This window comes from Agrilus planipennis, unplaced genomic scaffold (assembly GCF_000699045.2).
Source record: "Agrilus planipennis isolate EAB-ADULT unplaced genomic scaffold, Apla_2.0 scaffold1, whole genome shotgun sequence".
Lineage (NCBI taxonomy): Eukaryota > Metazoa > Arthropoda > Insecta > Coleoptera > Buprestidae > Agrilus > Agrilus planipennis.
Genome location: NW_020442466.1, coordinates 102,979 through 127,368, shown reverse-complemented (window position 1 = coordinate 127,368; position 24,390 = coordinate 102,979). Strand labels below are relative to the sequence as shown.

The following is a 24,390-nucleotide window of genomic DNA, read 5'->3' as shown; positions in this document are numbered from 1 at the left end:
CGCGTATTTTGATATGCATAATTTTTTCGGTTCAAATTTTAAATAAATATTGAAAATAAGAACCTTTTCAAAAATTCGAGACAATCCTGGACAAAAAACCTGAATCCGGGACAAATATTGCTTCTAGAAAAATCCGGGACGCAAGGTGGAAATCCGGGACTGTCCCAGCCAATGGTCACCTTATTAATAAGGCCTTTATTAGGGCTATTTAAAACTTTAGAAAGCGCTCTAAACAGATACGGCAATTTTATGTACGTTTTCACACGAAATTTCTTCAAACAAAAAATAATTATTATAACAAATATCATGGTTATTCTGTAAAAGAAATAAAGCTCCATACTATCAAATAAATAGGTGAAGAGACTCTCTTCCTACATCACCTGAACAGCCGCCACTGACTTTCTATCAGTTCCTTAACGAAATGTGCTATATATCAATTAGAAAATCGAACGACTGGACTGGACACACTGAACGTACATAGTAAGTTTTGAGCAAGTCTATTATAAATAATTGTTCCCATATTAATAATATACATACAATAAGCAAGAGAAATAGTGTTCAATAAACATTATTCGGAAGTATCTTCTCCTTTAACTGATTTCTTATCGTTACCCTGCTGCTCCGGATCGACCATCCTGAACGTTTCCAGAAATTCATTCAAATCCACGAGTCCATCATTGTTCATGTCCATTAACCTACAAATTTCCAATAACTGTTCCTGAGTCACTGGGTCGGGCATGTGCTCCTTTATCAAGTTGCAGGCATCCGAGAACTCCTCCAAACTTATATAGCCTATCAGAAAATTTGAAATGTTCATTTCGTCATACCGTCATACAAAATTCAAAAAACACTAAATTTTAAATAGCAGCTGGTGGACGACTAGCCCCTCCAACTGTGCAAATTTGTAAAGTAAAGCGGAAGGATCTCTTAAGCTTCCTTTTAGGAATTTTGAGAACCGGTGGGTGGTGGCTGGGGAGAGATAGATGAATTGGACAAAATTATGACTGAAGAAAAATGAATGAAATATGATCTGAGAAATATTACTGCCCTAGAAATTGCCCAAATGATCCATGGAAACTGCAGAAGTACGCGGACCAGAGCAGGGTGACCCGGTATAGACCCGGTGTCCTCCCAAAGGCTACACTGGGCAATTTCTGAGCTGTTCAACATTCTAAAATGGTGACTTATTTAAGTATATCAATATTACGTGAGATAGAACTCAGAGCTCCCAATTATTTATTAAATCTGACTACATTTAAATAGTTTATTCAACATCAGAATAGGAATTGTTATTAATTACTTAATATTACTACTCAAGCGGCTACAAAATTAGAAGCAAAAACTTTAACGTATATTGTTTAATACATTATGGAGAACCTATTATTTATTGTGATAATTACTGGGCACTGAGTGTCACATACTTGTCATTTTCAGGCGTAATTCTATCGATTTGTGATACGTCTTCAATAATCTTTGAGTGGACTGTATCGGAACGTTCCCAATTTATAAAAATCAGTTTCAATATAATTGTAATATCCCGTACGATATTAACTATAAAGAAAAGAATCACGTAGCACAATAACGCGAAGCTTCCCCAGAAGATCAAAGAGAATGTTTTAATCAAAAAAGCTAAAAAAGAATTGCAACTTTTATTTTCCGGATTATACAGGATAACGGACAAATAGTCCTCTGTCCCGAGAATCTCCATAAGAGGCTTCTTTTTGGTTGAAGTAAGTGGATTATCATCAGCGTTTAAACGGTTTGTCAGTCTTCGATTCCAAAAAGAGTCGCTACGTAAATTGTGGATTAATTTTTGCTTGATTGCGAAGACTTTCTCGGAAAACTTTTCCAAAAGTGTGATAGAATCCTGTTTTTCGCATAATCCATTTTCAGAGTTTCCGTCGCTTAAAAAGCATTTATCCTGATGATAAAAACACCGCAATTGTTTTAAGTCTTCAGCTGCATAAACATCTGTGCTTTTAGTATTTTCAGGATGTCGAAGCCATGAATGCATAATATATATTGAGTTGAACTGATAATTTTGATATCAAAGGATGAATGTTAATGGATAGTTCTATTCACAATTTTGACACACGGATGTCATGTCTATTTATCAAATTTATAGATTACTATTCATTTCAGTTACAGTTGGTAAAATGGAAATCCAAACGACTTTAAAAAAAAATCCGGATAATAATCGAATGTTACTGAATTTGATAAAATTGTATTCCAAAACAACATCGGTGTTTTCAAATAGTTGACGTTATTATTTTATAATGTGTTATTTATAATAGTCTCTCTAATAATTATTAAACATTCAAGTGAAGCTATTGACAATGTTAAACGGGACGAGATCTTAAATATACTTAAAAATGTAGAGATGAGTTACAGAGATAGAAGAGTGATACTTAGTTTGTATAAAGAGCAACAGGCAGTTATAGAGATGGAGCTGCAACGTAGAGAAGTAAATATTAGGAAGGGAGTCAGACAGGGATGCACTCCGTCAGCGCTGTTTTTCAATCTATACATGGAAGACGCGGATCATTAAAGACAGTACAATTGTAGGGATAGATATAGAGGGGCAAAAGATTAATATGCTCAAATTTGCAGTATTAGCATCTAGTAAAGAGGAGTTAAAGAAAACTTTAAATAAAATAAAAGCGGTATTGATAAAACAGTACTGTACGAAAATAAGTAGAAGTAAAACAAAAATACTGCTATGCAAGGGAAGAAAAAGTAGGGAGAGAACGAATATAAAGATTTTAGGTATCTAAGGAAGTCAGATAAGTCAGGACGGAAAAAGATTGTTAAAGATGTATATTTGGAGCGCGGCGCTGTACGAGTGTGAAACATGGACGGTGTGTGCGGCGGAAAAGAAAAGGTTAGAAGCGTTCGAAATGTGGTGGCGACAATGATGAGGATACCGTGAATAGTTAAGGTTAGAAATGGAGAGATATTAGAAATAATAGGAGAACAGAGGACTCTCTGGAAGTCAATAGAAAATAGGCGAGATAGGTTGGTAGGACACCTTCTCAAGCATAAAGGTCTAGTCAAAGACATTTTACAGGTAGAAACAGGACGAGTTAAGAGGAGTAGAGGTAAACCTAGATTCGATTACTGTTCGCGAATAATTAAGAATGTAGGTCGTTCTAGTTTTGGAAAAATGCGAAGATTAGTTTAGGACAGGAAATAGTCGAGGTGCGTGTCCAGTTAGTCTTAGGGCTGACGACCGCATAATGATGATGATGATGATTAATGTGAAATCAATTTAATTCCTTCCCACCATCGAATACTTCAAATAAATGAGGAAAAATTTGTTGCTCCTGTCACGCCCTCGCCGAGAATCGAACCCGAGCTCCTGGCTTTACGCGTCAGTAGGTACTCTTACCGCTACTAAAAGTAAAAGAACTTTCTTAATGTATTAATAATATTTTTGGTAATGGGAGTTTCAACAAAAACGTTTACCATTTAGCGTCAGTAATTTTATGTCGATATACTATAAAAGCTTTTAATCTATACATTTACTTACAAATACGTTTATCTCTAGCTAATGTTGAAGACATGTCTGCATTGATGTACGTTACAAATGAACTTGGGTAGGTTTCCATTATCGATTTTCAGTAAAATCCCCAAGCATCTGATGTCTTACTTATTATCGACCTTGACATTTTCTCTCATTTTATAGGTAGGTGGGTTAGGTACAGCGAAAAGTGCGAGGAGCACATAAAAAACGCATCTCTATTTTCCTAACCAACGCAAAACATGAAAGTGGCCTTATTGTGTTGAATTTCGCCCAGGTGGTGCCGCCGTTGTTGACACAAATCCTCTTAGACTGAATTATTTACTTTGCCGCTGTTTAAGTAGAAGCAAAAAGAGAGAGTGAAGAAAATTGTTTCCGACGCGATTTAAAAATAGTCTTCCTCCCCTAGGTGTCAAGACACTGTATATATGTAAAATATTTATAAAAATTCTTAAACTGTCGAAGTTCAAATAAAAGATCACAATGGTAAAAATCAGCTATTCTTGTGCGATGTACCATGATTCGGAACTCAATAATCGTCGAAAATTCCAATAAGTTTCTAGATTCTTGGTGTTTAGAATATGACGGAGCGGCATGGCCTAGATGTTTAGATCATTGCTTAGCATTTGGAAGGACGCTGGCTCGATTCCGGGTCCGTCTGCCTTGGTCCAAGTTTTTCTGTGGTTTTCTTGGATCACTTAGGCAAATGCTGGGGCAGTAATACTCCACAGATAATCTTTCATTCTCTTCTGTCTTCATTTCGTCATTTCATCTTTCTTACTCGAGACACCACCCACCCATTCCGACGATTCCTGAGAGAAGGCTGAAGAGGGCCTTCCACCCGACCTTCTGGCGTATTCCGGAGGAGCTGCCCTCCCACCAACATTAATAGTTGGTGGGAATGAAATATCCAAGTTTTGTTTTTTTTTTTTTAGTTTAGAATATGATGACCTACTAATACCCTAGATTCCTGTTGAGTTTTAAGGTGAAAATTACATTGATGCCAATTAAATAAATAATAACATTTCCAAAAAGGCTATTCAGTATTTTCTGATGCTAGAGGCGGATGATAACGTGAGAGAAGGTTATTGCCAATGAGGAAGTCTTAGAAAGATTAGGTGAACAGAGGGCACTATGTCAATAAAAAATAGTTGAAATAGGTTGGTAGGGCACATTCTGGGATATGAAGAGTTAGTTAGAGGCATATTAGAAAGAGCGCGATGCCAACAAAAATAGGCGACATTGATTGATAAGACTTCTTCTCAGACAGGACGGGACAGTGAGAGATACGTATATTACAAGCAGAAACAGAAGTTAAGAGGGGCAGAGGTAGATATCGATTAGATCAGGTACTATGGCTCTAATTTTCGAGAAATGTAGATATTAGCTTGAAGTGGAAAAATGTGGAGATGCGTAAGTGTTCATGGAGTTAATACAGTATTTTGTATCTGCCACTACTAATAACCTTCGCATTTACCTAAGTTTACATATTAATTGACTATAGGTATTGACAAAAAGTGTTGTATCAAAATAAAAAAAAAATTAAAACAAAAATACTGGTATGCAGGGGAAGAAAAAGAAGGAAAGGAACGAATATAAGGGTAAGTGGCAGTGAATTAGAAGAAGTAACTAATTCTCAGTATCTAAGAAGTCAGATAATTCAGTAGAGAAGGAACAGTAGAGATATAAAACAGAGGATAGTGCGGCTGTAGTAGCCTTTAACAAAAAGAGGTCACCTCTATGCTCCCGAACGATTAATTTAGAAATTCCGAAAAGACTATTAAAAGGTGTATGTCTGGAGCGCGGTACTGTACAGATGCGAAACATGAACGGTGGGCGCGGCGGAAAAGAAAAGGTTAGAAGCGTTAGAGAAGATAGAGAAATAGGTTAGTAAAACACCTTATCATGCATGAAAGGCTAGTTAGAGAAATATTAGAAGTAAAAACAGGAGTTAAGAGGAGTAGAGACTGACCTACGTTAAATAACTTTTGACAAACATTTACGGATCTGGGATATTCTAGTTTCAAGGAAACGCGAAGATTAGCTTACGATAGGAAAAAATGAGGGTGCCTGCCCAAACAGTCTTGCGACTAACGACCTTATGACGATGATGAGGTAGTATTTGTGTCTTGAAAAGACAACTCCTGCGCACTCATCCATTACTTGTTCTGAAAACGTAGATCTGTCAATTTCGTTCAATTTACACTTTTAATAAAAGTAGTAATTGCTTGTATAAGTATAAATTTTAGTTTATGTAATCATCATTGTTTTTAAGGCTTATGGCGCTGTTTGTAACCTTTCGACATATCGTTTGGCCGAATTTATGAATAACTTTGGAATTCAATTACGTAGCATATGTTCTAGACAGCATTGCCCTTTCTCGTTTGAAATGGATAAAGGTTTCCCTTTTGTATTTTGTTGTTTATTTTCGGATCTGTGCGAATGGAAAACGTCCAGTGGTCATTGTTATATTCAAAATTGTTTATTTGTCTATACCGTTTTTTTATTAAAACAAATACAATTCGCTCAGTGCTCAAACAAGTACACAAAAGGGTCACACTTGGAAACGCGCGCCGAGGGACATTTACTAAGATAAGGCTATAATATTACTACAGGTATTGTTATCATTAATTTAAGTTTGTTGCCATTAAAAATGTCGCAAATTGCAAAAACATCGCTGTCGTCTTCTTCTTACCCTAGACAATAAGTTTTGCTTGTGATAAAGGGTAAGCTTGGAATGCCTAAAATTTAATACGTTAAATTGCTTTGTTCTTTGTCTATCTAGAATCTAAACTTCGTAGATGTACAGAAATGAGCGCTTATACCCTTAACGTATAATGTGGAACAACTAATAAAGCAAGTGTGGGAGAGAGGTACTCGTTAGAAAAGAGAAAAATACGTAAATCTCCCAAAGAGCTGTTTATTAATAAAAGAAAGAATGACGAAGTAAAAAACTCGAATGTACGAGGTGTGTTCAAAAAGTACCCGGAATTGTCGTTTTTTCAAAAAAATATTTATTTATTCGTCTACATCAATGTGGTACCCTTCAAAGTAGCCCCCCCCCCCAGATATAATCCACTTATGCCAGCGTTTTTTCCAATCTTCGAAGCACTCACGACATGAGCCAATTGATATGCCAACTTTATCAGCAACTTCTCCAATTGTGATTCGGCGATCATTCATAACCATTTTTTCCACTTTTTTCACATTTTCATCGATTATTGACGTGCAGGGTCGACCGGAGCGTTCGTCATCTTCAACGTCTACGCGGCCATTTTGGAAACGCTTATACCACTCGTAAACACTTTTTTTTTCATAGCAGACTCACCATAGGCTTTTTGTAACAGTTCACACACTTTGTTACACTTGATTTCATTTTTTACGCAAAATTTAATACAAATTCTTTGACTCTTCAATTCTTCCATTGTTTAAACAAGCAAAAATCGCCGGGCTCATAAAAACACGTCGAACCTTAGCGACTACCACAGACAAAGTAAACAGTGAATAGCTGAAAATTTTATCATACTTTAGGGGCATGTATACCAACACAATAAAAAAAAATTGACAATCGGACTCTCCAGACCCGCGAAATTTAAAAATTCCGGGTACTTTTTGAACCCACCTCGTATAATACTGAAAATTTAAAAGAAAATACAAATGTTATCTACATTTATTGCTCTAGAAGTGAAGAAAAATGTTGTACAAGACTATTCCATCCAGAAATTCCTTATAATTTACAATCAGCGTCGTAGACAGTAAGTACTTACCCTAGCACCTAAAAATCATTTATTGTAGCCATAAGGTTTTTTGCTTCTTCAAAAGCTACCTTCGGAAATGGTGTATATAGTAATGCTTTCTTTTTTATTATTATTAGTGTAGTAGAAATCTTTATTCATTTCATTTTATTTCCGAATCCGAATCATGAAGGTAGACAGGAACGATAATTAAATGAGAAAAATTGAATATATAAATTAAAAAACCGTATTTTTATAAAACGAGATGTGATGGTTGTGGATTGATGGTTGGCCAAAAGAAAAGGTGCATTTATATGAGAAATAAAGAACTTGAAATTGATGGAAAAGTCGCTGGCTTGTGAAAATATATTCATTCTAAAAAAGAGATCTCAGGGATTTCGCCAATACTTGATACATTTTCAGTCTGTTCGAACAATTTTACAATGAACATATGTTAGGGCACCTGAAGCAGTAATTTGTCTTTAATTAGTGCAACATTTCAGAATTCCGCGAATTTATTTTTTAATTCAAAGAGGAATAGTTTTTCCTGTGTTGCACCGACGTTTTTCTTTAGTTAGTTTGGCACTTAACGTCGAAATATTAAATTTTCCGTTGGATAAAGTTTAGTTTTGTTAAAAGTTTATAAATTGCGACGTAGTAATTTCGAAATGCTAAGCCGGCCAACTTTTACAATTCAGCGACTTCCTCTCCACAATAGAGCCACTTTAAAATTTAAACTGGGAATGATATAAGCGGAGTTTCGAGGGTAGAAATGTAACGGCATGGTACGTGTGACTATTATACGAATGTTTCCAACTATGTCGGACACATTTACTGGTTCTAAACACATGTAAATTGCTGTTTGCGGATAAAGCTGCAGATTTATGCGTTAGACAAGGGCAATAGTGCAAGCTCATTTCGGAAAATTTATAATGGACATGTGGTAATTTCTCACTCTTGAGTTATTGTCCAGTAAGCGGTTTGGAATTTAACGAGACGTTATTATGAGCATTGCGTGGTTATATTAAGCTGATTCGCTACATTAAAATTAAGTAGACGCATTGACTGGGTTATTTACAATACGCAAAAGGAATCCCTGAAAAATAAATGCCGTTTCAGACGGAGCGTAATGCACGCGTATTAACGCTCACTTATATCTATATTTATTAAGATCCGTCAAACAGGTGTACACCAGGGATGTAACGGAGGTAGTTTATCGGAACCGAAGGCGGAGTCGGAGTTTCTAAATTTGCCTTATCGGAGTCGGAATCGGAGTCGGAATCAGAGTCGGAGGCAGGGTCAGAAGTGGTGGCATAAGAGAGAATTTTTATTTAAGGACAAATAAAACATTATTTAGTCAAATTTTCTTCATTTCTATTTTCAAGTATAAAATAAAACATAAACAATGAAAAAATAGAGTGCTCAGTGCACGTAGTGGGAGTCGGGTGGATTCCCCGCGCGACATGTATGAAGTTCATATTATGAACCTGTTCATAACAGTCGACACAGGCCGCCGCTATGTTATGCTTCGACCTCCGATTAAAACCATCGATTTAAAAGTGTCGGAGCCGAAGTCGGAACCGAAGGTATAATAATAATCGGAAGTTCCGACTTAACGGAACCGGAGTCGAAGCTCCGTAACATCCCTGGTGTACACTACATGGGTCCAAAAGTTGTTACTGGAATAAGCGACAAATTTATTTAAGAAAGGTGCACATTGCGATTAGGAGCCTTCCGGTTGCAAGTTACAAAGGATAATATTGCATTTTAATGTTTGCAACGTTCTCCTAAACCGACTTTCTATGTATCCTTACAGTCACATTGATCCATATGATTCATTATTTAACTCCAATGTTTGTAAACTGTAAGTTGGAATGTTTAAATTCAAATAATATTTTTAAATATTGTAAAATATGACCTCCAAGAGTGTTTTTGTCGGTCTAGACATGTATTAGACCAATTCTGATGATTGTATGTATGTCATCTCAAGAAGTCCACAATTGCGGTGTTATGTATAGGGACTATGAAAAGTTTTGCTTCATCAGCGCCATGTTTTTTAGGCTCCTCCCTTTTGAAGGATCCCAATAAACGTTTAATAAATTAAGCATCGTACGAAAAATTGAAAAAGGGATTTACTCAGGATTTTGAAAAGAGCCACAATGGAGAATAGTATTATGGAAGCTGTAGGAGAATCAATTGAGTTCCAATTTCGAGTAGTGAAGCCTGAATTGAGGAAGTTTAAGTTAGTTATTGTGGGTATTGTATGATTCTACCGCCTATTAATCAAAGTGGCGTATTTACCTTACAAGTGGTTTAACAAAGTTCGGCATTGAACGTTTACCCTTTCGCAGTCCCACCTTTATAGAGATTTGCGTTTTGTAAAGTTTGTACACGTGTATTTTTAATCTAAAGCTATTTTGAGATTGTGTGTATTGAGACATGCTTCTGCAAAATATAACGAAAATTATACGAACTGTCACTGACAGGTCTTTCTTTAAGTAAATTCGAAACATCTTGTATTTGTGTATATACCTACATAAATAAACTTTTCACGACAAATTCAACTACATCTTAGATCTATTGGCAGTGTCGAGATTCACTAGCGCTCTATACTAGCCGGCCAGTAGAAGGCAAAAAGGTTACAAAACATAGAAATTGCACAATTCTTTGTTAGTATTTTTTCGGGAAAATGAATAATTTGATGAACGTAAAATATATTTTTAACCATGTCTATCTAAAAATATTTCCTGCTTTTCTGAAAACTCCTGTTCTGTTACAAACAAAACGTAACATCCCTTGAAGGCGGTAATTGACCAGAATTGGGGCTCCAGACCAAAATCGCTCCAAAAAGTTTTTCCACATAATAGAATTACATATTTGAAGGTGAGGGAGACAGTTTTTTATGATTTCATAAATAAAAAAAAATTTTTTTTTGAATGATAATTTTTCAAAATTCACATCACAGTTCTAAACTGTAGGTACGGAAAGATATGGGTGAGGAGATCAGGGGTGGAAGGAGGAGGCGTTAAAAGTTACACAACCTTTTAAGTTCCTTATCTCACGATAGTCACTGCATAAAATTCTTTTATTATTATTAAAATAGCTATACGTACACCATATACCCTATGATAATGCTGTAATAAATAAAAATGTGTCTTCAAATATAATCATTGAACCCTCAAAAATGACCAGAAATCAATTTGGAGCGATTTTGGGCTGGAGCCCCAATTCTGGACAATTACCGACTATTATCTGGACCTTAGTTATACGGATTAGTAATTATCGGGATTACCGATTACAAGCAAACATCTTTATCAGTCATTGTAGTCTAGTCATGGTGTAATCATGATAAAGATTGCAGCATGTATTTAATACAAAGATCGATTTTTTCATACATTCAATTTTCGATTATCCGAATAACTTACAACAATTAGTCCGGTTAATCGAGTATCAACAGTACCGCTAATGTATAACTGTGTATTGTGTATGATGCATAACTCCCATGCAGTTTGTTTCACACATTACATTTCCGTAAACTTGCCGTCAAACTTCCGAAGTAGAAGAGAAACTTTTTGATAAATTACTTCTTACCTGAGTTATCCTTGTCAATAATCCTGAATATTGTTTCAAGGCTGCTTTTGTTTCGATATAAAGTTTCGACGACCTTACTGGCTCCTTGAACAGTCTGAAATTTTAGCTTTTCTTAGAATTCGAAAGGTTATTTCGTTCCGAATTGCGTCAAACATTCGGAAAAATAAGAGAAAACGTCTGTCATGGACAGAACCGAACTCCAACGCACTATTTTAACTCTTGTTTCACAAGTTCTTCCAATTTTGTCTTAATTTTGCTTTCAAAAGAAACATTTGAACTGATTTATTAATAGAAATTGCTATACTTAATTGATTAAAAAGTGTAACAGTTCTTTATTGTCATTTTGTTTACGACGGTTATTTCTCTTTAGAAAACTGGGATAAACTGGGTTAAATTGAATCATGAAAAGGTCAAAGTAATAAAGCAACTTTTTGTACAATTAATTATTTCATAAATAATTTTGCTAATGTAGTTCAATGTTTAAGAAACATCAATTGCAAAAATTAGTCATTCTAATTAAAAATTATTACAAACAATTATAATGCAATAAGAAAAGTCCGGTGTTACTGGAAAAACAAACTCAAACTTGAATGCAAAATTTATCCTTTCAGGACTGGGAAACTTGAATAGCGATAAACCGGGTTCTACCTATGTCTGGTTTAATTAAAAAAATCCCCAAATTCACTTTTTGGTAGGCTTTGGCTTTTCCAGATAGATTAGATTTCTTCTTTTATCACTTTGATAATACGTTACTATTTTATGGACTGTTGCCAATTTCAATTCTATATATTTATGCATATGTATTCATAATAAAATAATTACAGAAATTCGATATAGCCCAAAGCTCGTTTCACCCCAGTTTCCCCCACAAATTCAATTTTGTTAGACCAGCCAATTCAACGAATTCAATAGTTATGGATTAATTCAGTCCAGTAGAAAACAAACTTACTGTAATATCGGTGCTCACAATTTTATCGAACGTAGTCTCATATTGGACTTTGTTTCTTTCTGGGTCGGTTACAACCAATTTATCTTTCAGCATTCTCCAGGGAAGACCGAGACCAGTTGCAGCTTCCAAGGAACTACACCATTCACTCAATGATATGTAACCTATAACAAAAACCATTTTTATAATTATTTACTATTTCGGTTTTTATGCTATTTCTAAATTATTATAAAGAGGTAATGTTTGTGGGTTTGGATATAGTAGGTAGGTATTAATCTCAGAGATTACTCATCCTATTTCAAAAATTCTGTCACCAATATTTAGAATGGATCTTCAGGCTGGACATGGGCTTAGTATTATTTCGTTAAAAAGGACTTATTGTGGATACCAATTTTGAGGAACAAATTGCCAATAAAACCGACATATGAATCGGTTTTTTACAGACGCTCCCCAATGGTAAGAGAGCTTTCTGTACAACAGTTGTAGTGCTTAGAAGAACCTGTAAAGAAAGTCCGATACGACATACACTCACTCTAGGTAATATCTATATTAATTAATGGTAGAAGGCTTTACTTGTTAAAACTCCATAATCAGTTAAAGGAAACGAAAGTAAAGTTTCAAGAAATTAAAAACAATTGTTTATAGAATATCTTCACCTGAAGAAGCCAATGTTTTGGTGAAAAAAATTGTTGTGAACTATTAATATATATTTTTTGGAAGCTTTACTTTTGTTTCCTTTAATTAATATCTATATGGTAAAGTTAATTATGAAATTGTTAAGCTTGATATAGGCGCGTACTCTCTTAAATACTGTCTGACTAAAAGACAAATAGAATTATCACTAAAGAAACCTTCACAATTTCAAAATGTGACATTTTTGATTCACACATAAAACGAGGGAATCTTTTATTAATAAAGAAATGGTTTAAAGAACATTAATAATAATTGGTATGGCTCTTTTAAAGGGTTTTCAACTTAAAATATTCCACTTCGTTGAAATTGATTTACAACTAATTAAATTAAATCAAATAGGTCGTTGAACAAAGTGAAATAAATTCTCAATTAACATCTCTCACTAATGAAGATAATTAAAACTTCAATAGAAGTTACCGGTTCGTGCTAAAGTCAATTAAGTTTTAGCTTTTTGGTTAATTCAGTTTTTCTTTATTAACGGGCTACTCTTGATGAAGAATTCTAAAACTGTCTTAATTAAATCAAGAAAATTAATACCAAAGTGCCTAAGTACCGCTGCATAATTTTTAATTTCATAATGAAAATACAATTACACAAAATTTGTGATAATTCATGAACTGCCTTACTTATAAATTATCAAGTTTTCGATTCATTTTAATCTCTATAAATCCGATTTTGTTGCGGAAGTCTGGAGAAGGTGTTTGTATAATGGCATTTACTAATAAGACTGCACAACCGATCTAAATAAAGCAAGGTGCATGATAAGGTTGTGACGGATGTGTTTTATTGCGGATGCGGATATTAAAATTCCTGCGGATCATCTGCAGTTGCGGATGTGAATGCGGATGCGGATATCCACTATAAAAAAAATGTGCATATCGACTTATATTAAGGTCTTGTTATTCGTTAGGAATATGTGTTAATAATTACACATCACGTTCATCATTTTGATTGATGAAATTTATAGACCGTAATACCCAGTAAACAAGTTATTCGTCAGCGAATAATCGATGTAATTAGGTCCTTGTTGATCGTCGTTGCTGTCGTGTTTTATAGTAAATAGGTTAGTCAAGCGATAACTTGATCTATAAGGTCTACATACGAGATGAGTCCATCCTAAAGCGATTGATTTTGTCACAGTTTCCCTCACAGCTTAACGTTAGTCTATTTAACTGGTAAATATTACAAACTGAAATCCATCACCTCTAGTTAGCAGGCAATTTTAATTCTATTTGTGTATCTGATGGACATTGCTTCTTAAAGCTGACATTTAGAAACAAGTATCTAACATATACTAAATGAAATTTACCGATTTTTTTGGTAGATCAAGGGAAAACTAGATAGAAAAAAAATTAAGACAAGATGTTGAAGTATTTTCTTTTGCATTAGGTTGGATCACCAATCCAAACATGTGTTGCAGTTAACGCGGAAGCGTTCGGCTGTAGTATTCAAAGTGTTTCTGAAGAGGTTGACAAAAAAAAAAGCGAACGAAACGTTGCAAAAGAAAAATACGTCAACATCTTGTATTAATTATTCTATTTTTTTTGCAATGTCCACCGAACAACTAAGAATTCAGCAGATTTTCATCTCATATAAGAGACGTTTGAGAACTTTGCCGAGAATTCGTTCAACTCATCTTCATGACTAATTTATAGTTTAAATTGATTAGCAATTAATTAAGACCGTCAAGTATGTGTCGCGGTCTCTAACAAAATACTACACTATTATAGTTTTATTTTTGAAGAATTATTTATTAATAACTTATGCTGAAAAATATCTGAATAATAAAACGTTATCGTCACTCATTATCCAATTCCCAAAATGAATTAATATCTCTCGGCTTTTACTGTTTTGTTCGTTTGTAAATTATTGTTTAATGTCTTTATTCCTCTGCGGATTTGGTCGCCAGCTTGTAAAACCCTCAACAAATGACCCGAGCGTCGCAGTAGCGAAATTGCTAGGGGTTGATCGATTATATAATTTTTAATTACTTTAACGAGCGCTGGGAAGCTAAGGGATTAATATTCATTTAACCTCATTCAAAGAAGATGAATTTTATAATATTACATCCTGGGTTAAATAAAGTTATATAAAAGATGCTAATTATTTATTTAGTGAAATGAACAAATGGGAGTATTTGTTCACTAACATAATATAATAAGTTATATGTGCATCTATTACAATGATTTATATCTCCTTCTGTTACTGTTACTGTGAACTGATTCTGCTAGAAATGAACTTGCTGTATCTATAACTGAGTATGACACCTTGAATGTCAAAACACGATGTATACTTCGTTTACTTTCTGTAGCGATGTGACCTTCAGTTTGACCGGCGCAAAGTAGAAAAGAACAGCACTAGGTCAGAAAAGGAAGGAGACAACTCTCGGCCGAACTCTTAACCGGTGAGGAGCGTATAATCCGTACAGTACTGCACGGAAAAATTGACCGTTTTATCCACTACAATTGCATTGCTCAAATGTGCTGTTATTGGTACCATTTACTACTGAAAATATCAACGAGATGTTTATTTATATTTGGAGACATATTAAAGGCTTTAACGCTTGTTTTCGACTCGCACTACTATTCATGATTGAACAAAACTTTTGGCAGGTACTGTATGAAAAAATATGTTTAATGAACAAGAGTCGAGAGTATAACGAACTTTTTTCTCTCTACCTACGATTTTGCCAGCGCGCATCCAAGACATTGGAAGGGGCACATCGCTACAGAAGGTAAATGAAGTATAGTAAACTATCTTCAGTATCCTTTTCTCTATGTCGTGGTCTCTCTTTCTACATTAGCATTAGTTTATATACATCATTCAAATTTCTTCGGTGGTGTGTTTTTAGTTGAAACTATGCATACAAAATTCCATGCAATCTTTGATATCAAAGTTTGTTCACGGAATGTGAAATGAGAGCTTTTCCACAAAATTACATCAAAAACGAATTATGTGTCAACAGCAAATATTATGTGTCAACAGGAGACCAGTTTGTTTTTCCTGATGCTTTTAGGATATTTCACAATATTGATCACGTTTTTTATGGTTCCTGTCATGTACATACTCTCATCATCACACATTCGTCAAGTTTAGAATTCGTATATATATATATATATGAGAATGAATAGAACATGAATTTATTTTCACACTTTTACAAGAATAATGTGATTTACATTGGTTTAATGTCACGACACTTCGCCTAACTAATCTTATATGTAGTGGTAAATATGTAAGCGAAATGAAGACCCATCACATCATTGTTGATCGGTAATGGTCGACTACAAAAACTAAACAGCCAAGAAAATCTTACATGTTGAGAAACTTCTTCTTTTCGTTGTATCAAATAATGTTTCATTTTCGCGGTAGTGAAAATGAAATCATAAATCAATTCTGTGTGCCCTAAACTGGTAAAAAAGCTTTATACTTTGATACAGAACATATATTTGTACACGATGACGTTCTCTACCAGACAGCTCCTGCTCAGTCCCAACTCGGGGGGAATTCGTAGATTAATAGTGTTTACGAAACGAAGTTACGTATTACAACATTAACTTCTACTTGTCATACGTTTTACCAACTGTTTACGTAACCTGGACAAAAATTTTCAGTCTCTCAGAGACGTTCAGAGTCTTTCAACGTCTCTGAGAGCGTCTCTCGTAGTCTTTCACAGTCTCTCAGTTATTGCCTAGTTGTTTTTATGGATCTCTCACAGTCTCTGTATGAGGGACTCGAACGATAAAATTGTTAATTCAGATATTCGAGTCTCTCACAGAGAGACTGAATGAATAAAACTGAAAAACTGAGAGACTCGAGTCTTTCGTAGAAAGACTGAAATCTCTGAAATATGTTGAACTTAGAAAATTTTAACCATGTCTATCGAGACACCACTTATTGAGAAATTCAAGTCTCTCGTTCAGAGACTGTATACGAAATGAGGATCTTTCTACGAGCGACTCGAGTCTCTCGTTCAGAGACGCTAAACAGTTTTTTTGACAGTCTCTCTCAGCGACACCAGAAAGACTCGAGTCTCGCTTTCAGAGACTGAGAGACAGAACATTTTTATCTCGGGTATATAGTCAGTCGTCAAGTAGTCACTCCCTAAAAGTATTCATCATCATCATCATAAGGTCATCAGTCCTAAGACTGGTTGGACACGCACCTTCACTCTTTCCTATCCTGAGCTAATCTTCGCATTTCCCTAAAACTAGAACAGCCCACATCCTTAACTGTTTGCGAAGAGTAATCTAATCTAGGTCTACCTCTTCCCCTCTTAACTCCTGTTTCTGCCTCTAATATGTCTCTGACTAGACCTTCATGCCTGAGAAGGTGTCCTACCAACCTATCTCGCCTATTTCTTATTGACTTCCATAGAGTCCTCTGTTCTCCTATTCTTTCCAATAACTCTTCATTTCTAACCTTTTCTACCCACGATATCCTCATCATCCGCCTATAATACCACATTTCGAACGCTTCTAACCTTTTCTTTTCCGCCGCTCCCACTGTCCATGTTTCACACCCGTACAACGCCGTGCTCCGAACATACACCTATAACAACCTTTTTCGAATTTCAAAATTAACCGTTCGCGAGCATAGAAGTGACTTCTTTTTATTAAAGGCGACACGACCCTCCGCTATCCTCTGCTTTATATCCCTACTACACCTTCTATCCTCACTTATCTGACTTCCTAGGTATCTACAATCAGCCACTTCTTTTAAATTTTCGTCTCCTATCTTTATATTCGCTCTTTTCTAAAAGTATTGCAATAAATTAAATACCTTTAAATGCAAGCAGTTCTAGATTTTGCCTACTACCTAATGTTTACTGGCTAAATTAATTTTATTTCGAAAAATGTTAATTATTTATTTTCAAAACTATATTTGTGACAAAATGGAAAAATTATTCAAGTGAAGGTCCAAGGTTATTTTGTGGCTTTTAGAAAGTCGAAGTTCAATTTGCTTTTATAAAAAAAACACACGTCACTCAGTCCTTTTTTCAAGAATCCATTTCTTTGCGGGAGTATTTTTTTTTAAAATCGACTACTGGCTAGAATTTCAAGAAGAAAATGGCTCCTATTTGTTGAGACAATGGAAAATTCCGATAATACATGTACCATGAGAAGTAGTGTTTAGTGTGGATAGCACATTGTAAAACTCTTGGGAATCGTGTTTCACATCAACTTTCAAGATTTGCGATAAACTCTCAGAATTAAACTGACATTTCAAGAGATAATGTTTCTTTAATATTCGTACGGTTGAAAAATTCTATAAAGTAACGTTTGTAACTAGAATGGTAACTTTGAAGAAAAACAAAAATTCCATCATCTTATATTTCTCGGAACTTTTTTGGTCTCCTAAAGGTCTCTTTACAATACATTAAATGAGTTAGTCTAGCTGTTCCTCGTGACCTTTGAGCTTTTCGAACTTCTTAGAAACCTTCCAAAAAAATGTTATCTGTTAACGCTAACTACTTTACGTAATATTTCTAAAATTTCCTCGTAAACAATTTTATTCTTGTCAGACATAATCCTTAAACGAAGATAAACATCTGATGACCCTCTGTAATTTTATGATGAAGTAAACGTAATTTCCGTTACGTCTTAGACTAGAAGCATATTGATGACGAACCATGTGTAAGTGATTTAAAGTTTCACACACGTCTCAAACATAATAAATGGGGAAATATATTTCCAGGTCTGTGATCTGAAGTGAGCTGAAATTGTTTGGAATCAATAAAATCTTGTATTTAATATTGATCAAGTGTTTTAGCTTTCTAACTACGCCATTTCTAGGCTTAAAACATAAAGACGTTATGTATTAAAGAAAGAAATGCAATCTGCATTAATGAATACAAGTCAAACAATTAGAGATATGTCCCTTTTCTTTACCTGGATACGCCATGTCAAAATTCCAAACTTCATATTTTACCTCATTGAAATCATTTTTATCTTGCTCACGCCCACTGTGTATTCTTTCTATTCGCACAACTTTCCTCAAGGTCACATCTCTAACCGTTTGAAAGGAGTTGTACCAGTCACACTGTGCTTACCAAACATTAGTTTAGAAAAAAACCCAGATTTACTTCTCCTATAGCTTATTGGCTTCCATAGAGCCCTCTGTTCTCCTATTATTTCTAATACCTCTTCATTTCTAACCTTCTCTATCTACAGTGATATCCTCATCATTCGCCTGTAACACCACATGATGAGGATACCGTGGATAAAAAAAAGTTAAAAATGAAGAGGTATTAGAAAGAATATGAGAACAAGGGACCCTATGGAAATCAATCAGAAATAAGCGAGATTGGTTGGTACGACATCTTCTCAGGCTTGAACGTCTACTCAGAGACAGGGAGAAACGGGAGTTAGGAGGGGTAGGAAGAAATGCTTGAACCATCAAAGACATTTTGAAAATACTATTTGTGGTTTAAAAAAAAGCATTCACATCATTTTTCCATATTATCGATCGATCCAGCTAATACAACTGGGGAAATAGGTACCAAAAAACTATCTCAGTGACCTACAGCCCAATGGGCATTCGCTTCTGTGATCGTTAAGAGAAATTCTTTGATAAAATCGAACATCTCAATTTTTCTTATTTTTTATATTAATATAGGCATCTTACCAGTTTTTTCCGGATCAGCTTTCTCAAATTCCATCTCCAGCTTTTCTTTATTGGAAAGAATGTGTCCCCTAAGCTCCCGAATCGCCGAGGACTCGACGAGACCGATGCGTTGGCGGAAAGTTAACCTTTTCGTTTTCCCTGTTCCCGTTGTGAACTGAACAAAGTGTGTATCAAGCTGTGGGCCGACTAATTTCAAATATGCCCCTTTGTTTGAACCCAACTCGTAATAATTTGACGCAGAAAATACCGTTATAACCTGAAACAAAAGGAGATTTATTAACAGGGTGTTCCATGAATCGCTTCAAAAGTTAAAGATTGATAATAACTAAAAGATAATGGGGGTGGAACATCTCAATCTAAAAAAAAAAAAAAAGTGCGACCCTGTCGCATTTTTCGTCACTCCAAATTATTAAATATAATTACTAGAGTTCGGATTATATGCGCTAAAAATAGCAAATATATGCATGCAAATATGCTTTAAAAATCGTCAAAATATGCATTTATATGCATTAAAATTTTAAATAAAACACAAATAAATTCTGTTACACTTGTATTTGTTTAAATTACAATAGCATAACTTACAAAAAAACTAACCAACGTTATAATCAGACATACTATAACAACATAATACTAAATGTTTTTCTAAATTATCCATATTAAAATTATGTCGTCTATCTGATAAAAAATGTTTATAAACAGAAAACGTTCTTTCCACTTGGCAAGAAGTCACAAGTGCATATTTAAAATATGGCAAAAAATTAAGCGAAATTTCTGGATTTTCTGTCGTTGTGTGCCCTTCTAAAATGCTGTTTATGGTAATTAATTGCTTAAAACCCTAACATTTTGAAAGAAAAACAAAATTACCTTCGATATACGTTAATTCATTTTTACGTGAGGATTATTTAAAGTAGTTTTGCATTTGTTAATAGTCGTACTGTCGAAAGAATCAATTCTTCATTGACAGTTATTTTTTCAAAATTTTTTATATAAAAAAAGGCACAGTTTAGCCAAGTTCCCCATCTCGTTAAAACAGGTTCAGGAGATAAACGGGTATCTGGTAGCCGTTCCCTATAATGTTGTACTCTCAGGGAAGCTTTAATAAATACTTTTTTTTACGGTTGAAATCAATTTATGTCATTAAAAAGCAATTAGTACAATGGTAAGTAACAGACTTTTAAACGTTAAATAATAGCCAGTAGATATCCATATTTTTAAATGGACCTTGTTGGAGCATACGTAATCCTAAAATGTAGCATCGTACTACAGATGGCGTTTACCACGCCATTTGTGGTATTTTCTAAAACGCGCTGTTAAGACAGCAGGTAAAGGTTGGTCTGTGTTCTGTCGGAGCTGCCTGCGACGCGCTGATGAGATCCAAACAGATCGAAATCGCGATCCGCGTCTGGCAGTTTCGACAGAATACAGACCACTTCGAATTATTTTATTCGATTATGGTAACGTGCCTATCACGTTGAGGTTAGCTACGCCGGGATTCGTTTCAGCAAGTGGATATCCATATTTTTAAATGGACCTTGTTGGAGCATACGTAATCCTAAAATGTAGCATCGTACTACAGATGGCGTTCACCATGTCATTTGTGGTATTTTTTTGTTAAATAATAGATTTGGGTAGCTTTTATGCAGATAATATATCGAATTATACCTAAATAAGCATTTATTTTAAATGTATATGCATTATCCAAAAATCTTGAAAATATGCTTTCATATATAATAACAACTATAATAATTACCGAAGGATTTCAGCACAGATCAATTTGCACTAAACAATTAGCGAAACATACATACAGTAACCGAAAAACCACAAAACTCATTCGTCTTACAACTTTTCAACACCGTTGCTAAATGATTCAATATTGTTTGCCCCTTCGTTAATCGAATATAACTTTAGTGTTGAAGAAGAACAAATAAACCGTTCAGTATTTTCTTCAATCCATGCATATAACCGAGTTTCTTGAGAATCCCTTTTCCTAACGTGACATTTCCACATTGTGATCATCGTCAAGCCAATTTTATTTTCTGAAGGCAACAAGATTATTTTCTCTCGTTTCACAATCTCCGCCGTACCAGTTTTCCTTGAGGAAAGTTCTCAAGTGGCTTCCGCCCAAGTCGCGAACGTTATTTAGCGAAAATGTTGGCTGTTGACTCAACTAATTGTTAATTTTATGTGTAAAGCAAAGTCTCTCTTGAAATATAAACAATGTTCTAACGAGGTGTGCTAAACTGTGAACGCGTGACACTCAGGGTTTTATATCTATAGGGCAATCATAAACAAATTTAGCTTTAGACAGTGATTTTATAAAAAAGTTTCTTGAAATTTTTCGAAAATTATATATATAAAAACGAGCCAGGGCCTACTGCTTAATCATCTTGTCATCTTTCATTTCTTAATCATCTTATATATTAGGTAGGCACTCTATTTATTTTTAAAGTACCTTATTCAGCGGGAATTATTAATAGAAAAGTGTACAATATAGAAAACAAAAATTGTGGAACTTGGAGAGTAAATAAATTTTAAAACAGTCGTTTCTAAAGATTCTGAAAACATATTGTAATATCCGGTGAATCTGAATGCCCTTTTGACTCTGACTCGCCTAATATATTAGGGTTCAAAAAATCAAAATCATTTGTAATTTCATTCAAAAGTCACCCGCAAAAAAATAATATTTAGATTACTTTGTATTAACAGATAAATAATTTACAAATAACAGAAACAATAAAGGTCCAAGGTGTTATCCCTGTGGAACTCCACAAAGATATAAGCATATACAGATGAAAAACGCGCCTCTTTTTTATTCTCGCGGCCAGTGAACACTAAATAAATCTGATTTTAATCAGGCACCCAGTTTTTCACTTGGCCTTACCCCCTGAAAACTTCAGATACTTCTAAAGTTTTAGGTAAATTCCGATGTATAATTTATTAAAAGTTGTATATATACCTGAAGATAGTTTGTACTAAATTTCCTCACAGATAATGATGTTTAAAAAAAAAAACGATTTTCCAAAAGGCAGCAGTCGAAGCCGCCAACGCATCAATCAAAAATATTTCTTGGCATTTGAAAATTGAACACATTTGTAACATTCATCAGTGGAAATGGCAACCAGTTCTCATTCCACGGGATATAAGAATTTTGAAACGACGCCGTTCGTCTTGTTTATAACTTTCCAACCTCTCTATCCATCTAGCTGGACGAAGCCATTTCATACGTGAGAGATCAGCTAAACTGTTCGAATACTAAATTCAAAATAATTTATAACGGCGGCAAACTACAACAGTAAAATTTTAAATCGTCTTCGATTTTTTAGACGTAACGTTTCCCTTACAGTAAAGTTTTAATATGAAAAAGTACCTATTGTACCTACTTTGAAATAATTTAGAAATAACGTACGTATTAGCGAAATGATTTGTACAAACTAGCGATGCAGCGGAAGTGTCGCAACGGAAGCAGAAGCGTAAGCAGAAGTAAATAGTAAATTTTTTGCTGATACGGAAATGGATGCAGATGTAAAAGTGTAATGATTTTAGGTCACTTTTTAATACAGTGAGCGTGCGACTTTTTCGCGAATATTTTATTACAAATTTTGAATTTAGCACTTGCATCATTAATATTAACAAAATAATCCCAAATGGCATCAAAATTGCATGTTTAACTTAAAATTTACACCACTGAGCAAACACTATACAACTATTCGGTTATTAAAATTGCAGAACTAGATGCAGAAGCGGATTTGAAAAAGTATGCGGAAGCGGAGGCAGAGATCTGTTGCAACAGCAGTACGAACCAACAGAAAAAAGTAGTGGTAGCACATCATAATTAAACTTAATATAGTATTATTATTTTACGTTCGCATGTGCGTCATCAACGTAGTCTGTACGAAGCAATCTGATCGATACTGACTGAAGTTAGCAACAGTAGATAGTGAAGTTGCCATTGCAATATAACGTTGCGAATGCAAATAATAATCGTGACAGTAGCACTTTAAAATAAGTAAGTGCGATGCAGTTACAATATTTCATTGAATTTTAAACGTAAATGCTATTAAATGACATTTGTCAAGGTAATGCTTCTAAGTTCATATTTGTTCATCAAATATGATATATGCACAACAAGTGTAAGTTACATCGTTTTCTTTGCAAAAAAAATTGATATGCTTATGACATACGTTGCACTTCGTTTGACTTTTGTAAATAAGGCAGTCTGAAAGAGAATGCGTGCCGTATGTCGGTGAATAATTGGCTCACTCGCAATCCTATAAAAATACGATGGTACCTACAAAAAAAATACCTACGCCCGATTACTTTATTCCATTTTTAGTACAAAAAATGGGGTGCTATTCCACACTTGTGCTAGGGTTAAAATCTAGACAAAAAGATTTAACATCTACCTGCTTTATGTTCGAAAACGGTCAGCTTCAGAGAAAACATAAAACGCCATAAATAAGGCCCTTTCATTGTTTCCTTTTGGCAGGGTTCTCGATTTTTTTTTCGATTCCTTTTCCCTTACGGCATCAGATACGTATTGTTACGCGCGAGGGTCTTATTCCCTGTTGTAAACTGATGACGATGATTGTTGAAATCGAACTAACGTCACGAGCTACTCCCTCTGATTACTAAGGAAACGAGCCTACTGAAAAACGACTACTTAAAGGCTTCTCGAATCCACTACAGGTCATTAATATTCTTTAAAGTCAAAACGATCCCCTCCGAATGTTTATTTATGTCGCGTACCTACCAGAGTCTATATCATTCAGGCGGCTCTTAATTTTCCTCTCTGGAGAATTATTAGGTATGCTCTATCGCTTTTTTCTTCTTCATCAACAGAAAGCCGACCTTCATTACATACTACCCTGAGTCTTAGTCTTGGTCTTGCGTGTTAAGTCTTGACCCTGCTCATTTAGTCTGATACCTTTTTCAAATAATCCTTCTAAGCATAAATTTTTCTTTTTCGACACTACAATTGTCTTGAATGCTTAACCCTTCTGTCATACACGCGAACTAGTCCTTCCCTTACCATTCCTCCAATGCATAAATTGATTTGTCTTCTAACACATAACAAATCGACCTTTTAGCGAACGAAAGTATAAAACGACATTGAAAATATAAAACGATATCGAAAAAAATTAGTTGGTCCCCATATTTCAACCATGTGTTATCCAGGCATAGGAACAAAAAACAAAATGTCTGCATCAATATCCTCATTCTTATCCGAATCCGCAAGTTTAGCCATACTAAAGCAGATATGTTACAATCCTACTTCGTTCGTG

At 34.7% G+C, this 24,390-nt stretch overlaps 1 protein-coding gene across 2 annotated transcripts in view; it reads right to left on the bottom strand.

Annotated features, from left to right (window-relative positions):
• Positions 1-481: 481 nt before the first annotated feature.
• LOC108733380 (serine/threonine-protein phosphatase rdgC) overlaps positions 482-24,390 on the bottom strand; it is a 102,827-nt gene continuing 78,918 nt past the window's right edge. For both annotated transcript variants that reach the window (XM_018464516.1, XM_018464525.1), the window contains 4 exons: positions 19,109-19,364; positions 11,795-11,955; positions 10,846-10,939; positions 482-792 (listed from right to left, as the gene is read on the bottom strand). In XM_018464516.1, the coding sequence (XP_018320018.1) occupies positions 569-792; positions 10,846-10,939; positions 11,795-11,955; positions 19,109-19,364 (735 nt within the window). In that variant the 3' untranslated portion in view covers positions 482-568. The remainder of the gene's footprint in view (positions 793-10,845; positions 10,940-11,794; positions 11,956-19,108; positions 19,365-24,390) is intronic.